The sequence below is a fragment of the Zerene cesonia genome, chromosome 4, assembly GCF_012273895.1.
Source record: "Zerene cesonia ecotype Mississippi chromosome 4, Zerene_cesonia_1.1, whole genome shotgun sequence".
Classification (NCBI taxonomy): Eukaryota; Metazoa; Arthropoda; class Insecta; order Lepidoptera; family Pieridae; genus Zerene; species Zerene cesonia.
Genome location: NC_052105.1, coordinates 3,596,095 through 3,623,224, shown reverse-complemented (window position 1 = coordinate 3,623,224; position 27,130 = coordinate 3,596,095). Strand labels below are relative to the sequence as shown.

Here is a 27,130-nt window from a genome sequence, read left to right as displayed (position 1 = left end):
ACTGCATGCTATATCAATCGTTTATGATGCATTTATATTGAAAAAAATTGGTAATTTGCAATTTGAAAATATTAAAAATGTCTCGAAATAAATATCCCCATAAGTTATGCAGAAATTTAAAGGGTAAATTTCCAGTTTACCCTCAAACGTGACTTTGTGTTTATTATTCAAATCGTATAGAGAATAATAATTTTGTAGATACTATAATTTCATACAAGAGCATTCTATTAACATTCTCTGTTCTTATAAGCGCGTTCAGAACTTAATAAGGATTATGTTAAGGTGAGATTAATTAAATTAATAGCTGCTTCGATAAAGTATCGCATGGCTCTATTTTCTAAGGTGTTTTTATTTCGTGTTTCCTAATAAACAATATTGATATATAGTGAGGTATAAATTCTAAAACAACACAGCTAATTTGCACGCTCGTCACGTTCTAAACCCACGACCTAAGGTTATAACGTGCTGTTAGTCAAACCTCGCACCCACCGGCTACGGGACGATACAACAGGTTAATAATAAAGACTATGAATTATTCTATAAATTGGTAGTGATGCTTGTATTTATTCTGGACTAGACGCTCCGCCCGGATATCAAGATTCATTCTGTTTTATCACAAGGGAGTGTTGAATTGGAGTAAAAAGATAAAATATCCTATCACCCATGTCAACTTATACCCTGTCTGTATACCAAATTTCATCAAAATCCGTTCTGTTGATTCAGCATGATTGACAGACAAACAACAAACAAACAAACTTTCACATCTATAATATTAGTGTGATATAGTGCGATTTGTTGTGGATTGTAGTGGATGGAAGATTGTTAAAGATTTAACTGTAGAAGCTAAAAACCAATAATAAACGAAACAAATGCCTCGGGTCCATCTATGGATATTGTTTATCCTTTGAAATAATTATTGATTGTATGACAATTTAATTCCTCGGTTTGTATAATGCCTTCACTTCATTTTCTATATGATTTGTATTGTGGTTTATTGTACTCGGCTCTTACTCGAAATTACTCCACCCTCGATTGTAGCGCCGCAAAGAAACCGCGAACAATTTACACAAAAACTGCTAATGTGACGTGGAAGTACTTAGAAAGTACATTTAATGTATTTACATTATGGAACTGGGGTCTAAGGTGAGGTTTATGTAGGACTAGCAAATGCTGTATTCAAGCGTGACTTAGCGTTATAATATAATGAATCGTGACAGCCTGTGTTTCCTTATAATCCCACTAATAATATTATTGCGAAAGTCTGAATAGTCGGGTGTTTTGTATTTGAATCTGTGCACTCACTCATGCAAGTAGCGTGGACTTAATTTGGGAGAAATATACCAAATGGTCTATGCAGTTGACTACTGTCAATATCAAGTGATATGTTTATTTTCGTTCACGTTTTGTAAAGAAAGTTCCAGATGCATCATAAATTTTAAGATACTCTGTTTTATTTTAGTTTTAAATTTAGAAGTAGTAATAGTTTCACCCGCGTAAGTCCATATCCCATAGGAATATCGGGATAAAAGTTACCTATGTGTTATTCCAGTTGTCCAGCTGTCTACGTACCAAATTTCATTGGAATCGGTTTAGTAGTTTTTGCGTGAAAGAGTAACAAACGCACACACATCCTTACAAACTTTCGCATTTATAATATTAGTAGGATATAGACTATGGAAGAACGTATAACAATCGAATAAAACATCATATACCTACACGTATAACATTCCTATCGTCCGCTGTGGCAGCAATTATGCTAGGCGAAGTTTTTGAAACAGGATCGCAATAAATCGCGTGAAATTGAGCGTACATGTAAACTCGGTGGATAAATTTTAGTAACATCCATAACCCCGGAGCATCATGAGCCACAAAAACAACGGTTAGAATTAGATGCGCTCGGTGAAATCTCGTTAAACGAACGAGAATTATTCCCAATCAATTATCCGCGGCAAATTGATGAGAGTACGACAAATAATGTCCTCCCATAATGATACTGTACACGTATTTGTTGGACACAAAAGGCGAGAAAGTGACCATTGTGTGGGAGTCATCAAAATGTAATATCGAGCCACTAGCTTATGAGATGTTTTACAAGTGCTAACTCATTTGGACAAATGAAGGCCGTATCTCGTACGTATGTATGTTTATAAGCGATGGATCGGTTCACCTTCAAAGGTTAGCAGAATGATGGCTTGCTTTCACTCATTATTATCAGATATTAATATGGTTATGTAATGTGTTGTTGTGATAATAATAATGTATCTTAAATGTATGTCAATAATGCTTGTCATATGTATAAAAGAAATGACGCTTTGAGCACATATATCTATCGTCGTTTAAAAGCTTTTTTTACTACTCTATTACGAAGATAATTGAGTGCGGTTAAAAAGATGTGGTAATTTATTTATTTTTTATCCAACTGTATTAAGAAAAAAAAGCTAATTTACATAATTTCACTTTTGCCGTAGTAAACTGTGAGAATAGTATAATATACGTATTTCATGAATTATCTTACTAAAACACGTGAGTCATTTCAATTGTATAACTAACACAGCAAAATAAATGTATTTCCTTCGAACCAAGTGGCAAGACAGATTCTATAGACCTGTCTTAAGGAATATGCAACATGGATCACCGATTTTAGATAAAATCTTGTTCATTTCTTCCTGCATACCTGATAGCTCCTTAGTAATTACAAACGTTGTGCAATTTACGAGTCATTTTAATAGAAAATAAATTGAATAAAATCAGGTAGCTAAGTAATACGGTTTTATTGCTCATAATAATAGTTCAAGATCTCGTTTCCGTTGTCTTTTTGATTCTTTATTCTATTCTCATTAAATAAATGGTTTCAATGATAATGGTATATTACAGCCAATATATAGTTAACTTTATGAGTACTGGGAGTATATTTAAAGCAAATATAAGCAGCTGTAAATAAAGAAACTATTAATGCACGGTTTTCAAGGTCTGTTTATAGTAAATTGTCTTTGAATTTTGACAAATGGTTAAATATTGTATTTGTTTTTCCAGTATCGAATAATACCAGAAGTTTTTTAAAGTATTTGATATAAGAAGCCTTATATATCAAACCCTTATTTATATAGCTACCACTATTCTATTTGATGTTTATATATAGCTACCATTTTCAATATTTGCATTTGAGATAGTTAGTACCTACAACAGTGTGTTTTTCGCTTCATTGAATACAATGTGGAAACAAATGTTACGTTCAATGTGGCTTGTCAGCACTCGAGATACAATGCAAATATCCACATTCTCATAACACATTTCTTGTTAACATAGAATAAACAATCAGTTCTCATCGAAGATGTAATTGTGTTTCCTTTCCGGATAGATAAACAAACAATTACCATGCCGAAGATCTCGATAGCACGCGTCGGTATTGTGCGAATTTCGCTAAACGTGATCGGACTGGTAAGTGAACGATTCGCGGACAAACTTTATATTCATTCCGGGCTACAACACACTGGCATGGATAGTCTTCGAGTATTATGGAAAACTATTCCTCGCCTATTGCGATTACTTTCTCGAAATTGACCCTATTCAATCATCAATCAATGGAGACTTCACCCGATTATCCTCCCACATTAAATAATCTATACATGATTGGATGGAAAATGTCCGTCAAACGATACACGCGTGCTCGATCCATGATGCGGATTGCCTTTCGTCTCATTTCAGACCGCAGTGCAAATAAGAACAACGGTCACGTTTCCGATATCAGCCGGAAATGTGGAACACGGATCATTTGTATCGTGATTTCGTGATCATACCAATAATTATTTGCGGTGATAGAAACCAGAACCATATTGCGGAGATTCAAATTTTTCATTTGTAATATTAATTATGTACATGAAACACCGCCTTCCCACGGCCATCTGCTCCAAATACTGGCGAAACTTTCATTCGAATATAATCGCAGGTTTCCATTGAATCGGACGTGATTCTTCGTTTTATTAAGATACGTATATATTTATTTACAATTTAATAATGAACTTTCTAGTTAGCATTCGGCATGTAGATGTTATGTAGCGGGAACGGAGGCGGATAATTTAGTGCCATTGTGTCTATTTATGCAAATTGATTTTATGTGGGGCAGTGCATTTGCATACGAAAATCGTGCGGTACATATTTATACTGCAAAAAGCATAAAACATCCGCCTCGAGATGGGCTATAACAATTTGTGTGTTGTTTCATCTCCGGCGTCAAATCGCCTCCATACAGTTAGTCGGTAGTGAGAGGCGATCTGGCCATTTAAGTACGCGCCTACCGTCCACTTTTTGTGATGACCGATCGCACTATTTATCACTGACACTACCATTATAGCTACGAAACGAAAAGTGATCTCGATTTTTTACTACGTACATGTAATCCCACTTTGTAACTCTTGCTTTCTAAATTTTACTAGCGGTCCTAAAATTTTCTCACAGCTTTTGAAAATTCCTTTAATTATTGTCAAAAAAAAGCTCGTTACGATCCGAATCTATTAATCTCGATTAAGAAAGGCTTATCGAATCACGAATCAGAGTACGCCAGTTTGGACGTGAAAAGGGAAAAAAGCGCATACCGCTAGTTGACACAGTGGTTTATTGAACATTATTCCGTTGGATGCCGCGCAATATCAGGCTAAATGGACTTGAAAATAAACATTTATACTCCATTCAAATATATTTTTATACAGTAACTAACCGAGAAGATTGAATTCTCGGGAAATTTTAGAACACGAACGACGTTTTACCAGATTTAAATAAGATTTTTTGTAAACATAGTTTAGTAATTTCATCATGTATTAGCATAACATAATAATGACAAAGCGAAACAAATTGAAAAAACATGTTAATACTTGCGTACAACATATAACATTAGATTTGGTGTGGCATGATCACTTCGCAGGTACAATTAATTGACACAATTGTATTTTATGGATACTTCAAGTTACCCATCTTGAAGGATTTGTCACAGACCGAACAAACATACAATAAATATAAACTAACATTGCGGGTGACTTTGCAAGCTTGGTGGCAGACGTTATGCCTTGTCATTGTCACTAGAAATTTATAATTATTCACTCTGTTTGTCATAGAATGTGTTTGTCCATTCTACTTGACACTGTGCTATTTTTACCTAGTTTACTTGTTTATTTTAACATATTTGCATACAAAAATTGTCGGTGCAATTTAGTTTAAAAGAATAACACTTGAATATTCCGTTAAAACGCGTATAATGGCTTTATAAACGAGTGTTAATAGATAACGGGTTATTTCACTTTACTCGTGCATTTAAAATATTCTCCAAAGTTTAAATTTACGTGACACTTCTGTTCTCTCAAAGTGTAACTGAAAATGAGGCCCTTCTAAATATGTAATTGAAAGTATTTACAGTAACACGTTACATGTAAAACGTTTTAGAGTGTTCAAAGATTTTAATAAATATTTTTAGAAACATTTACAGTATTTCACTTTCAGAACGAGTGAATTTGTTTTCAACATAACTCAGCGCTAACATAAGTTTAATTTTATTGCATACTTGTCATTCGTTAAACAACGATAATAAAATCCTTAATACACTTTTACTGATATCACTGAGAGAAAGTCCAGTTTCACTTCACGTCATATCACCTTTCATATCAATACAATCCTTTTCTGTAATTTATAAATACGTAACCAAAGATTGCGTTTGTGAATTTCTGCTAAGCGTATTATGACGGTTCACTGCCTAATGCCTATAGATGTTATCGCAGTTCAAATAGCTTTAGATGATCCGCGATGTGACCCTGGTTCAAGTACTTTACTGTAACATAACGGTTATACAAGAAAGGTAGCAGTACGCCGCATTAGATGTGCCAAAAATATCAACTGCAGGCTGACATTAACCTCCTTCTCTTCACGGTTTCCCAGAACAACCATAAGTCGATTGGTCTAGAATGTCTCTACCAGACATTTATGTAATTTTTCCCGTTTGACATCCGTAAAAGGGAGATTCGCACAGTCCGTCTATATGTGTACCGTAACCATCACGCGTACTGACATCATTGAATCCATTAAGATTTATATTACGTTTCTCTCACTTCCGCAGAAAGCTTGCGCTCGCCATGTTGTTGATATGCTCGTATAAAGCAGTTGTTTGTTCGAGCCAAGTATAACTTTGATATATATTTTTATACGTTATATATATTAAGACTTGAAACTTCCTGTTTTGTTCATGTTTGAAAAACAACTGTTATAATAATGTTACATCTATAAAATTTTTCAACGAACATGCATTTTACATTTGTGTTTACGTTTCATAGAACAAAAAGAAAAGGAGATATTTAACTTTATGTACGCTATAAAATGAACAAATTTTTAAATAAGTTTTATTTAAGCTTTTTACAATTATCACCTCGTTATTTCACGTTCAGTAATTTTGGTGATGATGATGAAGATGCCTATCAATGAACACTTTCCAACCCTCGTCTTATAAGCTCCGAGTTAATGCTTCATTTAACACAACACTTCATATATTTTAATTGTAAGTTAACGCGTTTAAAATTGGCTCTAAGAGATGTGCTCCAGGCAACCGGATGCAGGAAAAGTAATTATAACGTATGTACAAAGTTTTATGTAATCGCTCCGAGGTAATTGACATAACGAAGAGTAATTCGTTTATTTTTTTAAAACCACAGAGCTTATTATGAGGCTCAGGCTGTTTATCTTAATTGTAACCAATCGTTCAACTTCATTGGAATCAGTCTGGAAACATGATATCTTCTCGTCGAAATCTTAGTAACATTCTACATTGTATGCCCGATTCTGTTATCAGAGATCGATACAGCAATGGTTAATTTGTTACTTAACATTAATTACCTTTGTAACGCAACCGTGCCATTGATTGGTAAGATCAATTAACAGTAGATAGCCAATACATGTGTTGTTGAGTGAGTACCAAACGATCTCGGCAGTGAATTAATTTCACTTTCGATTATAATGAATGAAGAGGTCAGGTGGTCCAATATATTTTTTGCTCGAGGCCCATATTACCTAATGATGCGTATGAAGTTTTGATTAATGTTATAACTTTATTGTAAGTGATGTTCTGAGTTCTGTCATTTGATTGTTTCTTTTTGTTTCAGGTAAGGCATTGTATAACACATAAAAATGTTGATGCACTGTGAAATTAAAGGTAAGGTATTTAATCATTGAGATTGCAAGTGTGAAACAGGTCCTAAGTTACGTTCCCAACGTTGGTTAAAAATGAATATTTCTTTTCTAAGACGAAGGAATTACTCAAACTAAATGTATTTTTTATTATTATTCGATAACTGCGTTGATTTAGAATCTGGATTAGTACTTCTCTCTCCAGCGACGTCGATATATCTTTTTTGTATACAAAAATTTTACGTTACATTTTTACCCAATTATAATACTCGTAGTAACTATTAATAAAATGGATTTCCGTATAACAGCCGCGAACCGCGAGTCAACTACATACAAGCATGCTTATTATTTCATATTACTTTCACCTGCTATAATTTTCCACATATGAAAGACGCTAAGGGCCATACTAATGATCTTTTTTGACAGATCCGTGTTTCTGAAAGTTGAATGCATGGCAAGTAAGACGTCTCACGAGAAGGTAAAATGTATGTGGTCGTTAACGTAAAGTAAATATTGATTTAATTTGTTTTTGTTAATGTTTCGAGACGTTAACATTAAAATAAAAAGTGACACATCGTGTTAAACCCTCGCTTACGCTTATATAACTTTGAATAATCCTAAGCGATAAAAGAATCGATTAGATTATAAAGCGAAATGTTGTGGGCACTTTAACCACTACAATTTATTATATGTATTTGTTAAATTCAGCACACTACACATAATTAAAAAATAGCCCCTCCTCGACAACATATAAGCTACTTTTATCCTTTTAATTAAAAACTTTATCAACGAACATAATCGCATTGAATTAAAACACAATGAGCTTACCCACAATGCCGCAATTTCTTCGAACAAAAGAACAACCATTCGAAATCCGTTCAAATATTAGCCGTTGTCTTTACTCTTTTCGCTGCGCGGGGGCCTTTCAAAGCCGACGCTTGACAATGTTAATGTAACGGACATTCGGTAAACATTTATTCGGGCAGTTTGTCACAAGTGCTTTATGGTGCTCCAGATACATGGCTAATAGTGCTTGCTGTTCACGATTTGCCGAGAGTGAAAATGTTTTCTAACTCCGGCAGTTCAATTAACATGGCTCTGTGTGCTTTCTAGCTATTGAAATTGATATATAATAGCTAGGCCCCGGCCTTGAATTAAGTTTTAATTGAATTAGCAACAGGCTAGGATTATCGACGTGCTGTTAATTATATAATTAACTTCTATATGATGAGACTATAATCAAATAAAATCAGTACGGTTTTTTACGATAAAGTACACTGTATCTAAAAAATATTAGTATTATACATTTTTCAATATGATAATTTAAAGCTTTTTCATTTGTTGGTTTTTCTTTATATCACTGAGCTTTTATTGGTTTTACTCATTTTATTAATATGAATAATAAATAAATAATTAATTATTAAACAATGTAATTTACAAACACATTTAACACAATTATGACTGCTACTAATGATTAAAACCAATAGCTTAATTTATAACTATTTAAAAGTTCTAATTCACTATAAAGTGATAGTGGACTTTACAAATTATAATGTTACTTTAAACACATACGTTATCTAATAAACCAGTCATAGCATCGATGTTTGTATTGAGTTGTAAACTTCCAAACATTGTGGCCGTATCAATGTAAAGCCCATTCGGCTTTAATTACCTGTCATTCATGGCTAGGCAATTACAAAGAGTATTCAAGCATGCCTCGTAGGTAATTATTAAAAACCGCTCAATCACGGACAATTTTACTGATGCGCACTGAGGTCCCGAGGCTGGATGGGACGACGCTCAATCTGTATCACTGACTCATCATAAAATGTTCTAGTCCTGTCCCTCTATTTGCTATTTAATTGGATTAGATTTGCTTCGTTAAACAAAAAGACGTTCTATGTATTGATAGTTGACTTTTCATTATGTCTAGACTATATGTATCTAATGGATGGACAGTAATGCTTGCATTAACTTATCGCAATTGTGATATGTTATTTTATCATACTAAGAGTGTGACTTTTGGCTTAATATATAAAAAGACATTATAAGAAAACGACGTTGCAATTATTGATGTATTTATCTAGCTTTTACATCTGAACGTAATAATCATGTCTTAAACTGTCTACAGCAATTTGTCTACAGTGCGTAATAACATTAAGTAAGACATGAAGACATGATCGCAGAAGTGATCGTGAAGATATCTTAATAGCAAAAACATGTTTATTCTTTTTTCACCGCTCTCTTATGAAGCTCTCGGTTCTTGTATTTGAACTACGCTTTAAAAATTGTATGCCTATTTGGCTTTTAATTAAATTCATTGACTGTATTTTATTTTTATCCCAGGCGCAGAAAGATAGGGTGTTATATGTTTGACCTGTCTGTGGCATTGTATTTCACAAACAAATGAACCGATTACGAGTTTGATTTTTTTTTAGTGTTCTTAACTGTTTTATGAAAAAGATATCAGCCACGACAAAATGGAAAATTAAATATTTTCTTCACAACCCCCTCAATATGGGTATGAAATGAATGGGCTTGGCAAGAAATGGAATTTTTTATTTTGATTCATTGTTTTTATTAACTGATTGACTTTATATGTTCTTGTATTTAAATGAATATTTAATATCAAAGACTAAGAGCGTTGCAATATCTTAGATTTCTCACTATTTTATATTAAAATACCTAAATTGATTTAACTTAAAAATGAAGTAGATGAAAAAAAAATTAATCAATGAATTTTTGTTTTATAATCACGGAACCTACATAACAATATTGGAATCGAAATTAAAAGTAACTAAATCAAGACTTTTTAACTTTGTTACAACTCTAACGCTGACCTTATAACTGTTCGTCTAATTCCATGGTAAACAAAAAATTTTAATGCTTTCGGTAAGACAGCAAACACCATAGATTATTTAGTTCATCAAAAATTACGCAGATGAATTGATTCTATACACTTTCTACAATTAATTTGTTTGTTTCGCTTTCTTGAAACACATTTGTTTAATGTATCTTGGTATTTTATTGGGAAACACATCATATATCTAGCAACATTCGTTGTTTATGGACAAAGTGTTATACACTAGATGCTTGTTACGGCTTCGCTCTGTTTGACCCGAGTAAAAAAAGAATTGAATACACTAGCTTTTGTGCGTGGCTTCGCTCGCGTTTGTTTTGTAAAACCACTGAATGAAATCCACCTGAAGACACACAAACAGGATTCACAAAAAAAATTGTGCGTCCTCTGATTTAAAACAGAAGAAACACACGCAATGCTAATACTAGAAACGGTTTTATGTGTTTGTGTGATAAGATTTTAGATTTGAGCCCAGTAATCGTTGAGTTCTTTTAGTATATAAAAATATTCAAAAAATACGAAATTTCTAATAATAATCATGATTCAAAGAGATGGATGCAACTCAACTTCTTGTTAAACAATGCTCATGTTTGTACGCGATGGAATAATAATATTTTTTACAATCCATTGGAAGAATGCTTTCTTATAATCTGGCTTATACACTAGTGACCGTTATATAAAAACTGAACTTCTTTGCAGAACAACTATAATACGTATGCGCATTATTTAACCGTTTCCGCACTGAAGGCATGTGCCGCTACAAATCTATCTAAGATTATGTATTTGCTTGAAAAAATATGTGTCAACGAGACGTTCATACAAACCTGTTAGTGTCTTCCCCAGTACCGTAACGTATATTTATGGAGTGCATTAATTCAAAAGCTTTTTCATACGCCCTTAGTGGCAGTTAACTAACACTTGGAATGTGAGATTTCTTGCATTCTAGAACAGTTAAGTTACATAATAAATGAGCTCTGTTGCTGGAAATATCTAGAATTATAATAACAGCTAAACATCAAAGGTTGTATGAATATGAAAAGATTTGAATTCAGTTGGAGTCTAAAACAGTCATAACGCCCAGTAAAATAAAGGCACAGAAAACAGGTCGACTCCAGTTTCGTAGTAAGCAAACGATCTATATTTTAATCACAAATATATTTATAGACTCTGTTCATTGAACTCTATTTCACAACATTTATTACATTTTATAATTATAAAACTCGATTACGAATGTACGTAAAAAGCGAATAAATGATGGACTGATCGTGACATACAAATTACATGACATTAACCGAGCATAAAATGAAATAAAAGAAGATTTCTCATCGTACATCTACAGATTGAAATCATAAATAAATCTTGTTTTGCAGAATAATTTAATTGACATATATAGAGGGATAGTAATTTAAAAGTGTTTAGTATACATTATCCAGCATTTTCAATTAATACTGCGTATTGTAGATAAATTATTGTGTGGACGTTAAATTGCTTAATCCAAATGACAAATACAAAAATAACATCGCTATTACAAATAAATGACTAAAAAATTGCTGCATCGTTATCCCTTTATTAACTGCTTCATCATAGGGTAATGACTGTCCCATCTAAATCATTATACATTCTGTTACTCTTAACAACTTCTCGTTAAATCTAATAATGTCTCACCCTTATACTTAGGGTAAAATTATCTCCTGTTAATTATTCACCTATAATCATTTGAATTTTGAAGAAAGCAACACTAATTTGTTATAAAGTTTTTATCAAAATACTAGCTGCGCCCCGCGGTTTCACCTGCGTAAGTCCGTATTCCGTATGAATATCGGGACAAAAAGTTACCTATATGTTATTCCAGTTGTCCAGCTGTCTACGTACCAAATATCATTGCAATCGGCCCAGTAGTTTTTGCGTGAAAGAGCAACAAACACACACACACACATCCTTACAAACTTTCGCATTTATAATATTACTAGCTTTTCGCCCGCGGCTTCGCCCGCGTAGAATTCGCTTATATCGCGCGACACGGTAAGGAGTATTTTCTTCGCATCAAAAAGTGTGGTTTGTTCTTTCCCACGTTCATCTCCATCTTTATACCAAGTTTCCTCAAAATCGGTTTGACAATAACGAACTTTCATACAAACTTTCATCCCCTCTTTCAACCCTTTCTACCCTTTTTTCGCGATAAAAAGTATCCTATGTTCTTTCCCAAGTTCATTTCTATCTTCATATCAAATTTTGTAAAAATCGGTTCAGTGGTTTAGGCGTGAAAGCGTAACAGACAGACAGACAGACAGAGTTACTTTCGCATTTATAATATTAGTAGGGATAGTAGGATACTGATACTATATAACTATCAACTATATCAATAGCCCACGTGTCAATGAATGATATTATGCAATAATGCAATAACAGATGGCCTTGAACGAATAATTGAGAAGTCAAAGTCGGTCGTCGCACGCGGCGGATGCACAAATTGCGTTGAGGCACGAAACCTGTCCGCCATTTCTAGTTTGTTACATCCACATTACTATCAGTAACGTTTAATTAACCATATACGTTGTTTAATAGATGCGTTCGTCGTAGCTGCGTCTTGGATTTCTCTTTTTTTTTTTCACTTTAGTTTTTGGTGAAGTTTTTATTAATTATGCATGTATCAATTGTTTGGGCCAACTCTTTTAGGCATGATTTAGACAATATGTCCTGTGATTGTCCATTTGAAATAACGTTCCTATTCTCCATATAGGTAAATAATTGTAAGAATTGATGAAGAGAGAGCCTAACGTCACTGTATAGTTAATAAATACAATAAAGCATACAATTTAATGCCCTTTTTATGTTATTAATGTAGATAAGCTAATCTCCACAACGCTCCTTCGGTTATTTCTCAAAATGAAATAAAAGTATTGAAGCTTAGCAAACCTTCCTTCAACATACCTACATATTATCAAGTTATCAATAGATCGCCAATACAATCTTAACCCTAGAATCACCGTTTAATTCCAGGCTTCAGCACTATCTGTACGGCATTAATTTATTTATAAATGCAGATATCAAAAAAGACCGTTTCTTTAATGATATAGCAAATGTAAATCAGGTTATGATAGCACATTTTGTCCTGATCTATAGACATACATATAACGTCCCACAATTCCTCACGTAGCGTTTAACCGTAACTTTGGCGGGCTGTCGCGAAATTGCCGTGCACACGATGTAATTGGCATGATAATATTTATAAAAATGATGCTCCTCTAAACATAATTAGATGCGGAATTTTATCGGGCCATTTCAATGTCAGTAGGTAATTAGGCCTCGGTGCAGTTAAATTGACGTGAAGTTTGCTCAAATGCTGTTTAACATTTAACTAGAGTAGTAACAGTTTGAATGATTACAGTAATTTAAATATGATAGTATAATGATACATGGTGAATTAAATAACATGCAATCTATTGTCTACTTCTTTATTATGAGAGCCTAATAAGGCTTGGTTTCGCTACTAAAAAGGGGGTGAAACTAAAATACGAAATGCGAACAGAAATCAAAGGCAACTATTAAAACAAAAATGAGAAAGTTTTCATTCATTTGAACTGTTAATTGTATAAAATAATACCATTTCTAATCGCGAGTTATGCAAACATTATTCAATTTATTTGAGAACCATAAACGAAAGCTGAGAGCTTATAATTGATTTGAAAGATGTCACAAAATTTAATTGTTTTGTTACGCACGTCTTTACAGTAGCGCAGTATCTAGAATAATAATAATAAATATAAAAAATGTTTTTATTTATCACAGCTATGCAAATTTAAATTTTGATCACTCAAACGACACACGTCTAATTCAAAATATAATAAAAATGTGTAAATCATACATATTTTAATCGATTTTAAAAGGGAAAACCAATGAAGCTAGGATTCCATTTCAATAAATAGATTAGGTTGAAAGCTTAATTCATGATATGCAATTAATTCATAATAATTATGTAAAAATAGAATCAAGATCTATTTATCACATAAAATCTATCCACGAACCGTGCCTTAACTCTTAACACCGTATAATCTCAAATAAACTGACAACTCAGCTTTAACAAATGGATATTCTCAAAACGAATGTTACACCTGTAATGTTTTATCGAACATTTAACGAACACTTTGCACTCCTTCGCGACTCACAACCTAGTTATTGGCTTTGGTACCTAAAGTACTAAAGTACGCCCTTTCTCTTGCAAACTGTAATATAAACACGGCTATCGACTTTCTATCCGTAATCCGTACTGATTAATTAGTTACGATTACTATTTTTAAATCTATTATCTTTGCGATTCGTACCATGTTGATCAATTATCATCTTAAATAGTTATTGTAACATTATTCTATTTTATAAGTTGTTTGAAGTATCAATTATCTACTATCGTGTTGTGTTGTTGAGTTTAGTTGGTTATACTGTATTTTATATCCTAGGAAACGAATCTCTTAGAATCTCTTTATTGTTTAATACTACAACTACTCTTAAATATTACAACAAAAACGTTGGTGAAATCGATCTAGCCTTTTTGGTGAAATTATAGTTATGTAAAAAATGATGAATCCGAAATCTGACCCTGCTGATAATAATTTCAGTAGATACTTGTTAAAGATGTTTTTTTTTTATTAATTTGTTATCTATTTTATTACCTTAACTGGTAAACTGGAATGTTGCATGCCAACTCTTTTAAACAGCCAGTGTCGTTTACAGTATAATAACATTTAACGCCAAATAAACATCACCAAAGCACCACACACAAATCGCCAAAGCCATATCGTACTTATTCTTTAGTATTAATGTTTTAATATTTGCTTTTGCAGTTAACATTCTCAGTCGGGCATTATCCGATGATGTAGATTTGCGCATAAAATTTTACGATCAGAACGAAATGAAAACCGTTCGAACTGAAGCCTTTCTCGAGTTAACAATGCAAAGAGAACTATTGCGATGGTATATTTAAAACCTATTAGTGACGTTGCGTTTTGAAAGACGATAGGTATTTAGAAAAGCTCAGAGTGATCGTGTGTTTCATACGGGCGAAAGTGAAAAGAATATTGTTCCCAAGTAAATTTTCTGTCCCAAGTCGCTGTTCCGCAATGCGGCTTGGCGTTAATGAGATGAAAGTTGAGGCTTGGACGCTTGGCTTGGCTTGGGTTTCTTTGCCGTCACTTTTTGACCTTTTGTTGCTACTAGGTTTCGTTGAATTTCAGTTAAATATGTTTAAATTATTAAATAGTAAATGAATGCAAGCTCAAAATTTATATAAAAACTCAATTAAACTATATTTCTAATAGTTTTGAAATTATTATAACGTAGACCGCAAAAGTTCATTATAAATTTAGATTTATTATATGGGACAATAGAACTCGTCTTTGTTATGACTCAAGATAGTATTATGAGTCAGGAAACGTATGTCACATATTCAAATGAAACCCAAGCTAACCGCTAAGCTTCTAACTAGCCCGTAGTTATGTAAAACTACACAAAGTTAAAAAAAAAAACGATTATTTGGAATCATAAACTAACACCGTAAGTATCACAATTCAGTGACACCGACGGCACTAGAAAACCAAAGTTATTTAAGGAAATGGGTATTGTTAATATTATACTATGACAAAACCTGTACTATTTTAATTCAGTGTCACAACTTACGAGGAATTTGTTGACCTTGTTTACCTTTTCCAAAAACATCAAAAATACTTACCTGCTTTATCATTTTCTTAATAAATAGAATTCTTTAATACTGGATTAATAATGCGTATTTGTGCACACAAGTTAATATCTTTTTAAGTTAACTTGTTTTTAAAGAATACATTCTGATTATCACAGTAATAAAATAAAACATATACACACGTCTAAAACCATTGTTTTTCGCTCGAGTAACAACTGCACTCATTTCAGTCGTAACTATCATTCACGGAATATAAAAGTAAAAATAAAAGACATTAACATAACAAATAAATTAAAAGCGTAATTATATAAAGCTTTTATTAATTTCGTGATAACAGTGAAAGTACGGTACTCGTTTTAAGAGTATTCATCTATCATTTTTCTTGCACGGAAAAATTAATAATTCTCGTGGGGCTTCACGGTTTTTTGTTCAGCGCTTGCAAATGAGTTTAAGCTAATGATTGAATGTGGATAATTTTTACCGATAATTACTTCGCTTTTTATAGTACTTAACTAATGGAGTCCATTCTCACTGAAGCTTCATCTTTTTGTTTCAATCACGGAAATTGTATGTGTGTAAAACTTATCAATAATGAATATTTATTGAAGTGCATAATGAGATTTTTAACTTCCTGACAATAGCAGCTTCTGCTTAGCGAGACCCGTGTGAAAATGCAAATCAGTTTGTATTGAAAGCATTCTAAGTGTGATAAAAGCTTACAAAGTAAACGTATTTGTTTTGAATACTGTCCTTACGTTCTTTTTCGATATTACAACAAAAAATGAAAGTTAAAAATGTGAAATTCAACGCTTTAATAATTCATATGAGAACGATCGTCCAATTGAAAATACTCGCTAATTTGTTTCAGTAATTACATCTGACCTTTTATATACAGATCACTTATGCAAGCCACAATGCACGATAAAAACTGAAAATTTAACAGGTTGCTGCGGCAGAATGCTTCGAGTAATTTGCTAAGTTTTATTGTGGTCAAATAATCACGATGAAATGTAATTAATACAATACAATTATCTTTTGATATAACATGATGCATAGTTAATAGAATTATTTATATTACACATTTATTTATTGTATACTTTTTTTTTAATTGACACAATTTATCTTTCTTTCAAACCATAAATGGAAGTCAAATTGTACTTTTCGTTTAATCGTTTAAAAATCTATATCGTACTCACCTCCTTTTTCGTCTGATCGTTGATCTTGACGTGCGTCTGTTGAGGTTTGTCTCGCAGTGGCAGATATCCCTCGCGGCTATCTGCTGGTTCCGTGGTGCTCTCCGTCAACGTTGTAGATTCCATAGATATTGTGGACGGTCCTTCTGTGGAATGCTGATCTGTGCTGAGGGTCGGAACTACGGTTTCTTTCATAACCTCATTGGTAGTCCCGGCTGTCTCCACAGCAATTGTTTCTGTGCTATCGCTATTCGTGTTCAACGTTGATGCTGTATCCTGGACTGTTGGCGTTTCTGTGGTTCGCACTGGCCGGATGGAGTAATGTTTGGTCGGCCGAACGGTAGCCGGCGCTTTCGTTGTTGTAGTCTCGCTTTTAATAGTTTGAGTTATTTTTGTTTCGGCAGTTGGGACAGTTTCCGTGGGGGTGGTTCTATGGGAGGTCTTTTTTGTCTTCGGTGGAATGGTTGCGGTAGGACGGGGGGCTGGAAGGGTCGTTTTTATTCTATTATGTGATTTCCTAGCCATGGTTGTGGGACGTTCGTTCAGTGTGGTCATGGTGGCCGCATCGTCCATGGTAGTTTGTACTGTAGGGGGCTGTCTGTCTGCGGGCGGGTCTAAATTAGATTGTTTCGGAGTTCGGGACGGTGGAAAGAAATAGTCCATGATTGATGGAGATTTGTTTCGGTTGTTCGGGATCCATGACCAAGGGTTGAAGTCAATGAGCCGCGGCCTAGGCGGTTCGACGGCCGATGCGAGAGCGGCGAGCGCAATGAGTACGTACAGTGGGCGAATCATGTCGCGGCGTGCGTGCGGCCGCGGTGACGATCGGAGCGGGACTGCGCCTGCGCACTGCCGGCGAACGCACCACCGTTCACCCGGTTCATTTCATGGGGTCGTGTTGCAAATGCACGCGGGCATTGCATACGCGTGAAAGTTAATGCAATCCTTTCGGTAATAGGATAGTGGACGTTATATGTGAAATAAAGTCGTCGTAATTATAGTTGAATTGAATTTCTTCTACAAAGTTCTTCAAAAAAAGCGATTTTTGCTTGTTTCCATTTGTGATGTAATGTACTTATTTTTCAATGATTTACATCTTTCCGAAACTTTTTTTTCATAATGCAATTGAGAATCATAACATTGTACATGTTATGATTCGTTATTTATATATACTTAAATCATTATATGCGAGATGACTTTACCGCTATTCAATCATTGGCGTTTAATTTTCCAAACGCCCGAGCTGAACCACGTCTGCCACCTAAAATTGATAAAAATCCAACGGAGACACCGCAAAGCGTGTAATGTTCACAGATCACTTCTGCACGCTCTATTTAAACTCTTTATTTATATTTACATTTTTTTAACTCCCACGATGCATTATCGTGCCCTGCTTTGTCGATGTAACCATTATGAATTAAATGAATTTAAGAATTTGGTTTTTTGTATGAAACGTCTAAGCAACACATGGAATCAATAAGCCATGATCGGTTTTTAAACTAGGTATTAACGTGTTGAATGCGTCAATTATATGCTATTCTCTATGCTAGTTTAAATCTGAAACGGAAGAAAAAGTTAAGTAGGTAGGCAGATAATGATCCACAGGCATTCACTACTGGTGAGCCGCATTGTTTCTGATCCGATAAGAGAGTTATCTGGTGAGAAAATGTGAGTGACGCACTTCATATGACGGCTTAATACTGCGGGGTTATATTGTTGTGAAAGTCGAACGGATTGGTTTGATTAGTGAGTTAGGGTTAATGTATACACACTTTGGGATGAGAAAAAAACGGAAAACAGGTTGCTTAGAAGTATGTAGGTATTTGTCGAAATTAATTAAGGAAATTAATTTCTTAATATCTTTCTTTAGAAAACACCTGGCAGTAGATTGGTTCTCAATATTCCATCTTGTTAAGCGGATGATTAATAGACGTGTTAGAATAGAATTAAGAGAAATAAATGAATTTATGCATTCTCTACATTTCTCACCTATAGGAAGTTATGACATATACGAGCTATTATGACACCTTTTGTGTAACATGATAGATTTACTTATACGAAAACACATTATTGCTTGCATTATGACATCACATAATTTGTAATTCACTTGTAATGCGTATCATAGACCCTCTTCAAATCAATCAAACGTAATTTGCGGAATACCTTTTTTCGGAAATTGATTTCAACACTTGGAGATCATTGTAAACACTATAGAAAAATAGTACTTTTCGAAGTCGGTAAAAACAACAGAAGTAGTAAGTGCGTAGTTCCCACACCCACCCACATGAGAAGCATTGACATTGACACACAAACTGATGCAAGATGTCACTGGTACGTTATAGATACCTACTAACATTCCAATTAGTTTTTCCCAGGTTTATTATATTATATTTATTCTAACAAAACTTGAACATTAAAGAAGAGATGTGGCTAGAGACACTTTTGAAAATTAGGTATTTGAAGAAACTGTGGCCGCCGCTCTCCAAGCGCTTGTGCTTGATAAGGACAAGAGTAAATGCCGTTTGAAAAGCCTAAAAAAAAGGTTTGACCCTCCCTCATCGACTCATCCACTATCTGTCGAATTTAGAAGATATTCTATAAGCTGAGTAGGAAGCGTTTTTTTTTTAATAATTGTAAAATGTAAAAGCTCTATTGACAGAATTATGCAATTTTGGGTATTTTTTTTATAAGAATCATCAGTTAACCATGTGTTTTCATTAATCAGAAAATATGTCTTTAGAATCTATTTCCAGAAAAAAAACAGAGGAGAGCTTTTCTATGAAGAAAATAACACCCACATTTTATCTTAAGATTTTTTTTAACTACTTGCAATGATAACGACTGAACTCAATCGAATACTAGCTACATCCCGCGGTTTCACCCGCGTAAGTCCATATCCCGTAGGAATATCGGGATAAAAATTATTTGCCTATATGTTATTCCAGTTGTTCAGCTATCTACGTACCAAATTTCATTGCAATCGGTTTAGTAGTTTTTGCGTGAAAGAGCAACAATCACACACACATACTAACAAACTTTCGCATTTATAATATTAGTAGGAAGTAGGATTCAGTTAAAACTACTCCTATCCTTTCAATATTGATTACATTTTAACAAGCACATTAGATCTTCGCAAATGCTATTAACCTTTCATTGTACGAAAAAATGCGATGATTGCTAATTTGCTATTTAAGTACTGTATAATATATCTGCAGTAAATTAGATTTAGACGTCGAATTCACACAATTGCCATTGAGTGGCAAACATAAAAGAATCCCATTATGTTCTCTATATATCGTATTATAATCACAGTTTCTCTTAGGTAATTGAATGATCGTTAAAAGGAAAAGTGGCATCGTGACAAAAAGACCAAAGAATTGTACAACTGTGAGAGGTTCGAGTTAGGACAAAAGTAATGATTTAAAAGACAATAAGTTAGAAATTTCGGTCCACACTTTAACCATTATGTGAATTTTACTCAGCTGTCAATTGCGTATGTATTTTTGTGTTAGTGGGTGAAATTTCGTTTCCGTGAATCGGACATTCAGCTCGAAAGATCTTATGCATTGTTGGATGGCGAGCTACATCGATACTCGTACAACTAATCACGACTCCTTGCATTGAATAAACATAGGCACGATTTTAAAACCAATGCATAATAAGAGAGTATTGTTTGCAAATTCTCTTGAATATTTCCCACCGATCTGTGAGCGCTTTTTACGGAACACACTATTATCAACGAATAATATTATCAAATGTTAACGGCCGAATGTTGAACTTTATTCAATTGAATCGCATTTTTCAATTAGCGTTTTTATACGAACATACATCTGCAGCGGTATATTATATATGTATCTCAATAGATTATTTGTTTTTTGTATCTGTATCGAAAATTATTGAATCATTGTATCTTTAGTTAATACAATTATCTCAACCTATACTCGGATATAGCTTTTATAATTTTGCATTCTTGCCAAACGCACATTTTTGAGTAAAGGATATTAATATTTTCTTTCGATAATTAAAATTCTTAAAATATACTTAATGCAGATTTAAATATAATTCAGGTTATTAAATTAAACCTTTAAATTTCTAAACATTTATTTATCAGTTTTATTTGACGTATTGACACGTATTTGAACCGTGATTTTCAGGTCTCCGATGATTTTACTGTACCTATTTATTTGTAAAGTGTAGCCAATTCTCATAGCCGACGGAGAAATAACTGAACTTAATAACAGGCTCCACTGTACCGGGATAATAATCGTGCGAATGCTGGAAACACTTTTACACATCATTTCGTTCCTCTGTCCTTATGGTTTGAGTCCCTTGACCCTCTCATTCCTTCGCCGTCATTATCAAGTGATTGCTGATCAAATCGCATTATGAGTTTTCAATGTGCTAAGATAAGGTCGAGGAAATCTTGCTATTTCTGAATTAATGCAATCCTTAGTAGATAACGGATTAAATTATAAGGTATTGCATTCAAAAAAATGTTATTTAATTTTTATAAAATTACATAATTTGTAGATATTATTAATATATAATAGATGAATATAACGAATGGTCCATGTTTTTAATGTTTTAATATGTTGTTGTTTAAGATTTTCCCAATAGTATGACAAAAGAAAAAAAAAGGTTGAAAAAAGTTATTATATTTCTTACTAACACAAATTTAACGACAGTAAAAACATATTTAAATTATTAGTTACGCGAATTATGTGTATATTTAAATATACATAACACATGTATGAAATATTGATATATTGTAATCAAATCAAATAATATTCTATAATGCAATAAAGAAACTATAACTTTAAAACATCGTGTGCAAATAAATCATACAATCAAATCTCGAAGTTCTATGTATGAACTTTATCGCACTATAAGCTGATTACCTAGTTAACCCAACTCTATTTTGGGACACAATGTGACATGATATAAGTAGAAACTTAGATTGTTTCCTCTATGGCCTTAGTTTAGTTTATTTGATGCCTCTAATTCGTGAAGACTAAAGTTAGACAGATCGTTTAACCGTATAGGATAACCTATACATCACATAGCGAGTTCTTGTGTCTACATCCGTACGTATTACAATATTGATTCTAATTGTATGATTAATGCGCGATTGTATTTTTTTAATTCTATTTTTACTTCAAATAATTAAAGCTCAGTGTTATATAAAATACATAAAATCGTAGAAGAGAAGCGTATCTATACTAATAATATTCTGAAAAGTTTCTGTTTGTTTGAACGCGCTAATCTCATGAACTACTGGACCGATTTCAAAAAAATATTCATCATTGGATATGTACATGAACTCTTGGCTATAGGCATACAAAGTTCGGTGAAGAACGAAGGGCGGTGTAGTGCTTCGAGTATGTAAATATTTGAACCTAGAAGATAACTGCATTAGAGGAATAATAAGTCAAAATACGTCACTATTTCGTACTCCAAGCTATGCATCGGAACTTGCAACAAATTTAGTATGACAACAATCGTACAGTACCCCATTCTCAACCACTACTTATTTAATATTATTACTGATATTTCTTAAAGCTATGCGCTATCTCATGCTACCTTGTCAATCTCTGTTATTATGAGTCGGTATTAACATCTCATGGTGATTTATATTCGTACAGGTTTACTAAAACTATTGCCATAGCGATACTACTTAAGAATCCCATCTAAAATACTCATCTATCGAAATTTTATAGTTGCACTATAAATTGAATAACAAATATATGTTGAATATGATATATAGATAGACGCCACAATCTTCTTTTAATCACAATTAAACAAACAAATATTTACTCTGTATAATGGACTAGTTTTACGCTCTTAGCTTCTCCCTCTATATCTCCCTCGTATCTAAAGGAAATTTCTGAGGTTTACCCGCATAGTCCCGTTGATTTCGTGGAAAGCATATATCTTATGTCCTTTCTTGGGTGTCAAACTCACTCTTTACCAAAATTCACCCAATTCGGTTTAGTGGCTTAGGTGTAAAGACTAGAACTCTCTCTCTCTCTGAGTTACCATAAAGGATTTTATGAACAAACTGCAGATTCGGTATTGCTCGTCGAGCTGGAATCCAAAATCCTGTAATGTAATAAAAGAAGAATAATATATTAAGATATAATAGTAGATCTTTAATTCGCTCTATTATTATTTGTCAACCAGCGATGGTGTAATGCTATATTTCCCGTAATTTAATTAACATTCCTGTTTGCCAGTAGGTACTGAGAAGATAGTAAAAAGTAGTTTTTCAATATTATAACACGGTAGCGTTTCTTCTACGGCAAAATTGATTCCCGGGTGGTCCCAATTAAGGATTCAATCAGTGCATCAGCAAATAGACGGAGCAAACAATCTCTGCATAGCCTGCCGTTTAATGGAATACTTTTTCATTTCATTCCCGTAATCACTTTATATTTCAAAGCTAGCATAAATATTTCATTACGTGTTTATTGCGTTGTCTAGCCTCCGTTCTTATGGATTCCCCGAAGTGCATTTAATTTACGGAAAACAGTATAAGATTATATGATATGTGTAAATGTGTTTTTTATATACGTGGGAATATTTTATGCGCAGCTTTAGCTTCTGACAATGCCGCGGATGTTAGCTCTGTAAAGTACAAAAATAAGAATTCATTTTCCAAATTTATATAAAACATACTACACAAGATCAAAGACTTCTCCGTAGAAACTACGCGACGGTTCTATTTAGTGGTTGTTTACAAAAACACTTGTAAAAATACCTAAATATGTATGAAGCTTTGAGTGTGACTGTAATACTGCAGCCATCCAGTATCATCCAGTTAAAACGGTGCAGGAAAAAATCGTGACGATATCGGCATGTCCAAGAATCAAATATTCGATAGATGTGATCGTGGTGGATTACGGCCTGAACTCTCATATGTGTCCTGTGTCCCTGCAGCCCATATTATGGTATATATATCGGCTGATGATGATGATGATGATGACTATCATGTAATAAGAGACATTAATCTAAGTTCACTGCCCTTAGTATACCATTGTATCTTGAACAACAAGCGTGAACTAGTCTGCACTTCTTTAACGACAACAACAAATTCAACAGCCACTTCGATAATATATTTCATACGTTAAATGTACAAAACCAGCGTTACGTTTATTTTGCTTTTTCCTTTATCCTTTTCCTACGTACCTTTAATGTTTATTTTGAGTACTTTTAAATTTGTGTGGTACAATAAATTGTTAAATAAATAATTAAAACATTGCTTTACACGAGCAATCGCACACTTTAAAGCTGAATTGAATAATCAAAGAGAAATTGGGTTAAATATTAATCTCAGCTAACGAATCCTAGTTTTTAACCGCAATCCGCTCCACTCATATAGTTCTCACCACAATCAGATTGCTTACCCGCCGTATCTGTTTCGTAGAAACCATCAAACGTCTTGAAAATTAACCCGTTGATGTCTTTGTTTGGTGCGATGTAAGTGTATTGGTTGACCGTCCGTTCTTATTGTTTTATATTCCTACTTCCAGTAGCAAAGATGAATTATTTGAATGAAATGTATTGTTCAAAATGTGTCTTTTCTTAAATTTCACTTTAACAATTGAAGCTAGAGGTTTTGTAATGTGTATGTTTTTCCCAAAGAACTGCTTTGTAGGATTTTTTTAATATACACTCAATTTCCATATTTGTTACTCTTGCGAACTTTTTAACAAGTTACAGTCTGATTTAACAATCAGCTTTTAACTGGAAAATGCAATATTCCCGTAGGACGTAGATAAGCCATTCCTTTTAGGTAACACGGGGAAACATAGCCAACAGTTGCGTACTACGAAACATTAATAATAAATTTAAATGTTTTTCTTTCCCTTAGTTTGGGGATCTAGACCGGATTCAAGCATTCGTTCTTAAACTTTATCATGCGTAATTAAATGTTATTAGTTCAATTAAGATGCAATACTTTGATTTTTATAATAAGGAAATATAAAATGTCGTTTTCTCGGTAAGCACAGTTTGAAATTGCAATAAAAACACTAATCGTAACTAACTCCTGACCCATTCGACATAAGAACCATTATAGAATGTTAAATGGAAACAACTGTGGCGTTTTGATACGAAAATCACGAAATATTGAAATGATGCTAGTGGGATTACAGTTTAATTCAGTAAAGTCGTGGTGTCCTAACTGTACCGATTGTTATGAACGTCGCCAGAAACCTAGATTTTATATAATAATACTGTAATATTTTGTCTATAAGAGCTGTTGAACGTGAGTTGCTGTGAATTATATCATTATTTCTTATACGAACAGAACTGTTGTTTATTTTTAAGAAAGAATACACCAAACTTATTTTTCAATAGTTGACTTGATACATATATGTTAGTTTTTTTCCTGCAGAGTGTTACATATAACATTTTCGACAAATGAGAGCATTTAGAATGAAAATGTTAACAATTTTGCTAACTTTCCTTTTACCGACGCATGGGCAATTTTTAACTGAAATATTATGTAATAACTATTTTAATTGTAAAGTAAATAATTCGAGTCGATAAGAATTAAGAATGTTTCGAACTGAAATTATTAATGTTTTCTTAGGTTCATTCACCGTGGTTTTGAGACATCTAAAAATTATTGTTATTGGTATTTTACGGCTCATTTGTTGCTACGGTTTTATAACTAAACGCACCTGCGCCTTTAACCTCGTATTTCATAAAGAGCTTTTAAGCACATTGAATTTGTGAGTACAATTCATAATTAAGCACTTAATACGTAATTACATCAAAGCAACAAAGAAATAAATAGCTTTATTATACAGCACACAGTGAAGTTTACGTAAATTGTAGCGCATGGTACAGTGGTGTAGAAAAGTGCGTTTTTATGAAGTGCAGATGATTACAAACCACTCTATTACGGCCGTGTATTAACGGAAAGCGAATAGTTTTTTCGCCCTTCCCTCGTTATTAGATTGCAATCAATGATTGGCCACGGGGAGTAATGCGCGGGAGCAGGGCATGTCCTTTCTTTGCGGGAAATAGAAGCGCAGCGCAAGTGTAATTGGTTTAGAAGTCAAGGTAATCCAGGTGCGCTGTATGCACTGAGAGTCTAGGTTACGTAATGTGAAAAAGGCTTGTTTATATTTTTATGGAAGATAAGATGATTTGTTGTATAGTCCTTTATTATATATATATATAAAATTAGTTGTTTATTTATCTTATTTGCGGGGTGTACATTTGTATAGTATTGGAGCATGGTGTTTTATCTTATTTGCGGGGTGTACATTTGTATAGTATTGGAGCATGGTGTTTTAAAAGCTTTAATACAATATAACTAGGAGTATAAAAAGTACAGGATAAGGACACTACAAATTCATTAATAATCATTTACTGTCATAGGAATTAATAAACACCGTATAATTTAACTACTACAAATAAATATAAAGCGCAAGACGAAATGACAAATTTTATCAGCTACATTGTTGTCTAACTAAAACTATACTAAGCCTTTACCCTTTAAACGTTCGCTTAAATTGCACTTCCTATGGGAGTCGGCTTGAAACCCGAGATCCGCTGTAACTAACATCGAACTACTCGAAGCGGAGATTTATGTGAATAGCGCGAACCGTGGGATAAGGATTGTACTACATGACTAGGACTACTAAAGAAGTGTCGTTGAACTGTGAATATTGTAAGGACTAATAATAAATAAACGATATGAGTATAATATCTATATGTTAGCTAGTTCTGCTGTCCTGGTACGGTTAACGCGTGAGTCTTCGCTCAACGAGAGGTCTGGTTTTGATTAAATAGGTGGCATCTATCAAAAATAAATAGTTCTAGTCTTGTGGGGCATAAAATGCGAGTATTTGTGAAAATCGATTAGAGAATTTAATATTTGGTGACTCATAGACGGAGGAAAATTGGAGATTAATTTTCTACAAAAATTCTCAATTCGTAGTGTTTCTTGTTAGAATCATGTTTCAAATGTGAGTGTCTATGCATTTTTATAATTAATATACCCTTTTATAATTTCGACATTAAAGCATTCTTGAAAATACCAATATTTTGCTACTAGATATTCCATAATCTAAAAGATAAATAATATTGCGTTTACTAGATGCGAGAAATATGATGTCAATTAATATAAAATACTTCAATACAGTTGACCATGACATCCTTCTTAGCATGCTGCGTTCTCTTAACATATCTCCAACAGATATTGATTGGTTTCGT

General features: G+C 33.4%; 2 protein-coding genes across 2 annotated transcripts in view; one reads left to right on the top strand and one right to left on the bottom strand.

Moving 5' to 3' along the window:
• The window catches only part of LOC119839742, a 52,080-nt gene extending 34,314 nt beyond the window's left edge, over window positions 1–17,766 (bottom strand). The window contains exon 1 of the mRNA XM_038366177.1: window positions 16,907–17,766. Coding sequence (XP_038222105.1) covers window positions 16,907–17,698 — 792 coding nt within the window. The 5' untranslated portion in view covers window positions 17,699–17,766. The remainder of the gene's footprint in view (window positions 1–16,906) is intronic.
• The window catches only part of LOC119839741 (elongation factor-like GTPase 1), a 101,731-nt gene that overhangs the window by 40,135 nt on the left and 34,466 nt on the right, over window positions 1–27,130 (top strand). The gene's annotated exons all lie outside the window — the stretch shown is intronic.